Genomic DNA, 10,000 nt, shown 5'->3' with positions numbered 1-10,000 from the left:
TGGCACATCTGTACCTGGGCTGGAGATAACATTCTCACTCTCAACTCCTCACAGTCCTGTAGTCCAGTACAGTTCCCAAACTTTTTCATGTCAAGGACCCCCAAAAAGACACTCATTAGCCCGCGGACCCCCCAGTAGAAAAGATATGCCAGGGACCCCCATAAGAGAAGATTTTTTACAGCTCTAGCAGTGATTTTCATCTATTTTCATTTCAAGGACCCCCCCAGTTTGATATGCAACAGGCTACGGACTCCCATTTAATGGCATTTCTATCTCTGAGACCCCCACATTTTTATTGTAAAATCAATGTTAATTCAACTCTGAGAGTGGCATATTCTTTCTGTAAAAAAATGGAAAATAGGCAGTCCAAGTCACACGACTGACGATGGATAGAGGACGTGATTGAGAACAATGTTGCCATTAAAAACATTGAAAACACGTTTAAAAAATAAATAAATTCATGGAGCGATTGAATGAATGCCCATGCGTGAACACCGAACAGCCCCGTCGAGGGGAACGATCGAAGCCCGCTTCTACTGACTCGCCAACGCCATCCAACGTGTATACCAGTATACAGTATAGGCCTACGTTAATGTCTGGCCTCGGAATGCGAAAGGTACCAGACCAAGCATCAACATACTTGTGATGTGACGAGTTTAAGACTGAGAATTCGTTGTCTCTCACTGTTTTTCTGTGATTCCATTTAGGCCTGACGTCGAAAGGTTTAAGGTTTTCTGAAAAACCTTATGTTTCTGTATCAGTGGTGCTCAATATTTCATCTCAAGAACCCCACAAATTATATGTAATATGCCTCCTCCCCCCATCTGAAAATATGTTGTTCCAGGGACCTCCCTAGAAGCAAAGATTTGAGTTAAAATGTTATGTAATAATACGTATATATTCAAAGATTTGAGGCACATTTTCACGATTTTTCAAAAATAGCAGACCTACAAGTTCAAGCACAGAGTGAGCTTGTAGATCTGCTATTTTTCAAGAGCTAAAGTATAACAATGCTTTAAAACACCAAAAAGGGTTCCCGCCCAAAATGGGTTAAAGATTATAAGTAATTCATATACTCCATTGCTCAATGGTCGGTAATCTCTTGCCAAAAAATAATTGCTCTTCAAGCTAACAGCTTACTTTCCAGTATTGTGGAGTTAAATTAAGCTTAAGGGATCTACTTTCACCATTATATTTTCATCGCAGACTGACTGGTAATATTGACGTACGTGTCTTCAACAGTCTATATAATTACACACAGACTGAAGTGAATACTGCTTATATACATACTGTATATGGTTTAGTGCAGGGGTTCTCAACTTTTTTGGCCGGGGACCCCCGGAAATGCTTTGGCAATGTCTCGGGACCCCCGCCCCGCCCCCTCCCGACCCCCAATATAAATTGACTGCTACAATAACCTTAAACCATTTTGGGCGGGAACCCCTTTTGGTGTTTTAAGCATTGTTATAATTTAGCTATTGAAAAATAGCAGATCTACAAGCTCATAGCGCGCCACCGAGTGGCGCGCTACGAGCTTGTGGGTCTGCTATTTTTGAAAAATCGTGAAAATTAAATTTAAAAAAGAATCTTTTTTTTATTTTATTTTTTTTTGGAAAATATTTTGGGGACCCCCCAAAATAATTTGGGGACCACCCGAGGGGTCGCGACCCATGGGTTGAGAACCCCTGGTTTAGTGCACTGTACAGTTGTATCTACTGCATAGGTTCCCTTTCATGCCGCTTCCCTGCATTAACACACAATCATTGCCGGGATTCCTTCAAAATAGAAGCTCTGGGGTGCCGGAAAGACATGGCCGCTTTTACTTTGAGAATGAGCAAATAGTCTCGACACATGTATTTGCCATAAGACAACCAACTGGTTCTCATGCTCAGCAGTCAAAATAATACTTTTGTCATCTGCAGGGTGATGTCTCACAGCAAATGTGTAAATATTTGACAAATGGGGAACGTTATAGGAACCATTCAAAATTAGCAGTTTTGGCATTAACCCATTTGGCCTGACGTCGAAATTAAAAAAAATGTCTTCTAAATCATGACAATTTTCTGAAAAACCTTGTTTCTATGTCAGTAGTTCCTAATATTTCCTGTCATTGACCCCAACAATTATATGTAATAGGCTGCCGACGCCCATCTGAAAATATGTTGTGTGTCCCCCTCCCCAGAAGCAAAGATTTGAGTTAAAAACGTTCGCTGTGGCCTGGGCCATGGCTCAGCGGTCCAGGCACCTTGGCTGGTAATCCAGTCTGGCAGTGTGCCGCGGGTTCGACTCCCGATCCCGACGACCTTTACTGCATGTCACCCCCCCATCTCTCTCCCCATGTCCTGTCAGCCTACTGTCTGTCCCTCCATAAAAAATAGAAAATAAAGGCAAAAGCCACAAAAAAAAACATTAAAAAAAAGGAAAAAAACGTTCGCTGTGAAAGAATATATATTCAAAGATTTGCACCACATTTTCACGATTTTTCAAAAATAGCAGACTCGTTGTAGATCTGCTATTTTTCAATAGCTAAAGTATAACACAATGCTTAAAACACCAAAAGGTGTCCTCGCCCAGAATGGGTTAAACTAACCTATACAAATCTTGTGTACAGCCTATCTCAGTCGGTATAAAGTGCTTGCCTTTTCAATCGCAACGTTCTGGCTTTGATTGCGGACAGCGCCAACTCAGCGTATGAGTAGCTCGGCTGGGGTAACTAAGACATGCAGTAAGTATTGCTGACAGCTGGTGTGAGAACTCCACCTCAGCAATCTATCTCCCTTGTAAGGGGGATGATACCCTCGTTGCTTGACTGATTCTGACAGTATAAGCCACTCCGACCTCTATATACTCACTCATAGAAACTTCACCCTAACCTTAATTAAACTATAACAGCCCCCTATAACCTTAACCAAAATAACTCTGCCTAACATTTTCCAAAGCAACAGTCCCGTTGGATTATATAGGGACAAACATAACTCCATGCTGGCTATAACCCCTCCCATCCATGTGATGTCATGCTGCAGGATATAGGGTGAGCAGTGAGTTGTCCCCATACCATTTTTTTTCAGAACGAGTACAAGTGAAGTACTTCATTTTTAGTACTCGCCGATACAGAGTACCGATACGAGTAGTTTATTTTTGTTGAGTAACCACTTATTTGACCCCCTTTTTCTCATAGATGCAGGTGGATCTCTGATCCACACTTGTCAGTTGTCATTTATGCTTGTATAGATCGGCTGTTTTTGGCGATTTGCTGCAGTGTTGGGTCAGACTTGCTCCCGTTCAGCCTACTGACAATTGGTTTGTGTTACTCGGGTCAAAGTATTGGGGCCGGTTCCGAGTACCGAGTACAAGCACTTAAGGGTGGTATCGGGCCGAGTAGCCAATACCGATACTGGTATCGGAACAACTGAGCACCTTCAGTCTGCTCCCCTTCCCCCCGAGGATGCATGCGGAGCGGTATACAGACTCTCTTTCATGCCATCAGACTGTATAATCAAATGTACTCTATAAGAACTGTCTCCCCCAATGCATAAAACGGTCCTTTGTTGGTCTTACAGTATGGGTGATTATGTCCACCTATGTCTGTTGTTTTTTCTGTTTGACTAGTAGTTTTTTATCTTGTCACATTATGCTGATGTGACGTCTCAATTTGGGGATTAATAAAGTTTTTGTCATCTCATCTCTCAAACCTAAAAAAAGGTGCCTACCCACAACCAAAACAACAATGCCGCAACCAAATTAACAGTGGCTAACCATAACCAAATAATATGTATGGTGTTGTTAATGGTCCACATTTCAAATATTAAAATATTGCTGTACAGCTTTGTCATGAGACCATGTTGTGAAAACATGCTGTTAGGAGTCGCAGACAGGGTTTCAAAGCAAAGATTTACTGTAATCTGATAATAATCTGTAATCCATCATTGTTCTGTTCAGTTTGGCACAGTTTATCTTAAACTCTCAACATGACCTAACCTAAACAGGCACATTAACACCTAACCTAAACATTAACACATAACAAATATTTACCTGAATTAGACATTAATACAGTGTGGACACATTAACCTAAATAACTTTAACACAGTCTTAACCAGTGTTGATTTCGTTGAATAAAATTAAGACGAAAAATGTTCGTCGACTACCTTTTTCTACTGACTAAAACTACATGGAAACTTAATGAAAACTAAGCTATGATGACTAAAACTAAGACTAAATATACTGACAATTTTGTCGACAAAAATAAAACTAGACTAAAATGTTAGGAAGGGACTAGAGGACAAGAGATCCAGTATAAGTCATTTCACACTTGGTTTGCATGCTGAAAATAGCCTACAAGCTCACAACGCGTTACAACAGCATCAAGGCCCACCGAAATACATTTTTGTTGACAAAAAACCACTGTAGATTTAGTCGACTAAAACACTAACACTAAGGCATTCCAGGTGACTAAAATGTGACTAAAACTAAATTCAGAAGACTATGACTAAAGCTAAAATTAAAATTTGCTGCCAAAAACAAACACTGGTCTGAACACTTTTTTTCAATTAATTTCAAATGATGGAGTGAATATTCAGACCCATGTACTGTATGAGGCTGCCTGCCAACACAAGCTGATACCTCTGACTAAGGCTTGAAGAACCATGGCTAACTGTAACAGTATCAGTTTTTCTTTATTTAATTTACCCTTTATTTTTGATCAACGCAGATAGCAATGTTTTTTCCACAGATATCAGTTTGGGTTATTTGATGATTAAAGGCAAATATATTCCAAACAATTCCTTGCCCAGATGGAGGTGCACGGATCACGATACAGCAGTAAACTACAAGACTTGAAAACAATGATTCATTCATTATCCTTCATTAAATCAGTGTTGATTTCGTTGACTAAAACTATGACGAAAACAAATGTTTGTCGACTACCTTTTTTTTTTTTTTACTGACGAGAAATAAATAAAGACAAAATATAAACTATAAGCTATGATGACTACAACTAAGACGAAATATATTGACATTTTCATCAGCAAATAGAAACCAAAGTAAAATGCTATGGAGGGACTTGTATAGTGGAGTAGAGATCCATCCATCCATCCATCCATCCATCCATCCATCCATCCATCCATCCATCCATCTTCAACCGCTTTAATATCCATAGTCGGGTCGCGGGGGCAACATCTCCACCAGAGTGCTCCAGACTTCCCTCTCCAGAGCAACATTAGTGACTTCCTCCTGGGGGATCCCGAGACGTTCCAAGGCCAGTGAGTCGATGTGTTTCCTCCAACTGCGCCTTGGTCTGCCCCGGGGTCTCCTCCCAGTGGGACATGCCTCGTAGAGTAGAGTAGGAGTAGAGATCCAGTAGAACTAAAAGACAAGTCATTTTATGTTTGGTTGTGCTCGGGTGTTGCATTTAGAAAATAGCAGATCTACAAGCTCAAGATTTTTAGTCGTCTAAAATCAGACAAATCCCAAAACATGTCAGATGACTAAATCACGACTAAAAACTAAATTGAACCATATTCAAAAAGACTGTATACGACCAAAACCTATGAATCAAAAATCACACCTGTGTGAACAAGTGAGGGGAGCTCTTATCATCGTACATCATCATCATGCGTCTTCTCATACTGGCCAATCAGAATGCCTTTTGCCTGTTGCCACAAATGTACGTCATATTTGGCCGACATTTGACCTAATTTCTCCTTTCATTGTCGAAGGCAAATATGAGACGTGTGGGGACGAGATGACGTAAAGTTTCCCTTCATTGTCAATGGCATTTAATGTTGCGGACATTTTGCGGACATTTTGTGGGGACAAAAGCTGTTTGTTTAAAGGATGGGCTAGCGCCCCTCAAAAAGAATACCAAACAACAACCAACTCGCCCCCGTGAAATGTTTTAATGTAGTATTTCCCTCCCTTTCTGAAATCTGAAATGATCTTGTATACAGATTTATTTGATTGTATAGTAGTAATCATCATGCTATTATGCCCGTGGATATACAGAGTGAACTTAACAATATAATTTATATAATCACCAACATGAATTATGTTTGTTATTTACAGCTAGGTAGAGTAGTGGGGCGAGATGGAAAAGGGGCGACCGTACCTGTTACCCTCAAAAATTGCAGTAAAAAAAACAACACCTCTCTAAAACAACCCCTCTAAAACAACCCCTCTCTAAAACAACACCCCTCTAAAACAACCTCTCTCTAAAACAACACCTCTCTAAAACAAGTTAAACAACCCCTCTCTAAAACAACCCCTCTCTAAAACAACCCCTCTCTAAAACAACACCTCTCTAAAACAACACCTCTCTAAAACAACCCCTCTCTAAAACAACACCTCTCTAAAACAACACCTCTCTCCCTCCCTCCACTTCCTCCAGACCCTACGGAGTCCACCCCATCGGTGCTGGACAGCTTCCAGTCCGGAGAGGTGCAGGTGGGCCGCAGCGTGGAGCTGCCCTGCATCGCCTCGGGATACCCCAACCCCACCATCCGCTGGCTGAAGGACGGCCGGCCGCTCCCGGCCGACTCCCGCTGGACGCGGCGCCTCACGGGCCTCACTGTGTCCGACCTGCGCCTGGAGGACAGCGGCAACTACATCTGCGAGGTCACCAACAGCTTCGGCTCCAAGGAGGTGACGGGACACCTCAACGTCATAGGTCAGTTAACTCAATAGTTCAGCAACCGCAGTCGCTTTATTTATCCAGCGCGATTTGAAATGTAATATTGGAATGGAAATTTTCATATCAAAGCCCGTTATTTATTTGGCATTTTGAGCCACAGACCACCATTTGCTTCTGATTTCTGAGTGGTGCAAACCACTCCAACAACCAGCTTTGTCTGTACCCGTGTACCTCTACGTGTACCCGTGTACCTGTACCTGGGGCCACGTACGGGTGAGCATGGTTGCTATGGTTAGTGTGTGACGTCACTGCACCACTCAGTTCACACAGGTGTGATTATTTTTTTCTTCATAGCTTCAAATTGACATATTGTGTTCAGTTTGACCCACCAGTTTTGGAGATATGGCTTATAGAGTAATGTCTTGCAGAGAAACAGTTGACAAAACAGGCTTGAAAGGTTCACTTCTGTGGACTTTAAAATTACACCTAGCTATTGATTGATTTCAGCTCTGACATTTATTTCAGACATGCTCTAGTATGTGAAGAGTCTGCCTGTGCTCTTAACTAATTTTGCATTAAAAAAAAGAAAATCTGTTTTTCTCCTCTCCTGGACTGTCTATCAAAGAAGAGTCACATTTGATGACATTCAGCCTCGCAGACCCCCAAAAAAGAATAGTGCGTTATCGTTGGATACGATTTATGTCCACATTTCCAAGCTGTATTGATGATGGTATATCATTACTGTAAGAGAGATAACAGGCAAACGTTGATCAAAATAACAATTATTCTATACAGTACATTCTCTACTTGTGTATAGACTTCTTGTAAATTAAGTACTGGTAATGCAGATGTTTAACAATAATTTCACTCTTGAGAGCGTAAAATGAAACCAAATGGACCCATACGGGTCCATTTGGTTTCATTTTACGCTCTGTCAATCAATCAATCAATCAATCAATCAATCAATCAATCCTCCTCCTCATGTGTGTCCCCATGCAGAGCCACTACGGGTCACTCTGTCCCCCAAGAACCTGAAGACGGGCATCAGCAGCACGGTCATCCTGTCCTGCGCCGTGCAGGGCTCGCCCCACTTCGCCGTGTCGTGGTACCGCAACACGGAGCCCGTGCTGCCCGACCAGCACTTCTCCATCCAGGGCACGCACAACGAGACGCTGTTCATCTCCGCCGCACAGAAGAGACACTCGGGGGCGTACCAGTGCTTCGCCACGCGCAAGGGCCAGACGGCGCAGGACTTCTCCATCATACTGCTGGAAGGTGAGGAGGAGCGCAAGAGAAGAACTACAGCCGTGTGTGTGTGTGTGTGTGTGTGTGTGTGTGTGTGTGTGTGTGTGTGTGTGTGTGTGTGTGTGTGTGTGTGTGTGTGTGTGTGTGTGTGTGTGTGTGTGTGTGTGTGTGTGTGTGTGTGTGTGTGTGTGTGTGTGTGTCTGCGGACCCCCATTTGAAGAGATATGCCAGGGACCCCCATAAGAGAAGCTTGGCATCTGGGGAAAGCTTTGCCCCCTCTCGAGAACACACGCCCCCAGAGCCGGAAGATATATGTCTATGGTGTGTGTGCATGTGTTTGGTGCCACATGACGTCCCACATGAACATTTAAGTGGATGTACTCAAGAAAGACACAAAGTGTTGTATATGATAAAGGGGGTGGGGATAATTTAATGTTTGTGTTTAGTTCAATGTTTAAATTGAAAAATGCCATTGACAATGAAGGGAACATTTACGTCATCTTGTCCCTAACACAAACATTAAATGCTATTAACAATAAAGAGAATTTAATGTTTGTTTTGTCACCGTTTGTTTAACATCACCATTACATCACCTAATCAACATGAGTTAGACTTTAACCCATTTAGACCGTACGAGGTGTGGGAACGTCATAACTAATCCAACTGACGGGTTGCTAGGACGTGTACACACGTGTGTACACAAAGAAAGGCTCGGCGCGTAATCTAAGGAGCTCTCCGTGGTTTTGACCAGATGGATATACTTAGCTCTTCATGCCTCTCGTTCAAAATATGAAGCGAGCGATCATCAGCTATATCAGCGATATCGTAATCTTAGCGCGGTAAGCAAGCAAAATTCTGTCTCCCGGTTTTTGTCCGGAACGGAAGGGGGTTTACAGAGTCAAAGTAGCCATATCTTCCCTTTTCAGTGGCACATTTGACTGTCACGGTTTCTAGCCTCCAGGAACAAACCCTAAATACAAAGGGAAGACATCATTGCACATAACAACCACACCAAGGGGTCCAATGAAGTACTGTCACCTCATAAACACATGAAAAACTGAAAATAAAAATACAAAAATCACTCCATCGTTAATGCAATCCTGTCAAGGCCAGAAAGTAGTTTTTTTTTGTTCCAGCATAACCTCTGGGTATGATGATGATCGATGTCACGAGCATATACCCTCTCTATAGTATAGTTGAGATGTAATTTCGCCATTCATTTTTCTCTCTCTCTCTCTCTCTCTCTCTCTCTCGCCCCCAGACGGCACGCCGCGCATCTTCGCGTCCTTCAGCGAGCGAGTGGTGGTCCCCGGCGAGCCCTTCTCCCTCATGTGCGCCGCCAAGGGTGCGCCGCCGCCCGCCATCACCTGGACGCTGGACGACGAGCCCGTGGCGCGGGACCTGTCGCGCGTCCGCGCCAGCCAGTACACGCTGTCCAACGGCAGCACCGTCAGCCACGTCAACGTCAGCAGCCCGCAGATCCGCGACGGAGGAGTGTATCGCTGCGCCGCACGCAACTCGGCCGGTAGTGCCGAGTACCAAGCGCGCATAAACGTAAGAGGTGCCTGTCTAATTTTCAATATCAGTCATACAAGAGGGCTCATCACGGGCCTGACCCCCCCCCCCCCCCCCCCCCCCCAACCCCCACCCCTATACTCCCTATACTACCCTCAGTGGTTCCCACACTTTTTCATGTCAAGGACCCCCCGCAAATTGACACTAATTAGCCCCGCGGACCCCCATTTTGAAAAGATATTCCAAGGGCCCCACCCCCCCATAAGAGAAATATTTTTTTATGGCTCTAGCGGTGATTCTCAACCCGTTTAATTTCAAGGAATACCCCCCAGTTTGACATGCATATTAGTCCAATTTAATGGCATTTCTAGCTCTGGGACCTCAATTTATATTGTGAAATAATTTAACTCTGCGAGTGTACAAATACATTTGTACACTCTCAGATACAGACCCATAAGGGTCCATTTGGTTCCAAACTATCATTTAACTGGGGACGCCCTGGAACTCCCTCAAGGACCCCTGGGGGTCCCCGGACCCCACTTTGGGAACCACTGCCCTATCCTATCCTATCCTATCCTATCCTATCCTATCCTATCCTATCTAAACTATTCTTTA

At 43.4% G+C, this 10,000-nt stretch overlaps 1 protein-coding gene across 3 annotated transcripts in view; it reads left to right on the top strand.

The window, feature by feature from the left end:
* Positions 1-10,000, top strand: part of dscaml1 (Down syndrome cell adhesion molecule like 1) — a gene marked incomplete at its 3' end in the record, with an annotated part of 193,388 nt that overhangs the window by 68,038 nt on the left and 115,350 nt on the right. For all 3 annotated transcript variants that reach the window (XM_079514495.1, XM_079514496.1, XM_079514494.1), the window contains exons 5-7: positions 6,383-6,661; positions 7,625-7,900; positions 9,132-9,431. In XM_079514495.1, the coding sequence (XP_079370621.1) occupies positions 6,383-6,661; positions 7,625-7,900; positions 9,132-9,431 (855 nt within the window). The remainder of the gene's footprint in view (positions 1-6,382; positions 6,662-7,624; positions 7,901-9,131; positions 9,432-10,000) is intronic.

This window comes from Electrona antarctica (assembly GCF_951216825.1).
Source record: "Electrona antarctica genome assembly, chromosome: 11".
Lineage (NCBI taxonomy): Eukaryota > Metazoa > Chordata > Actinopteri > Myctophiformes > Myctophidae > Electrona > Electrona antarctica.
This window is presented reverse-complemented; position numbering and strand designations above follow the sequence as displayed.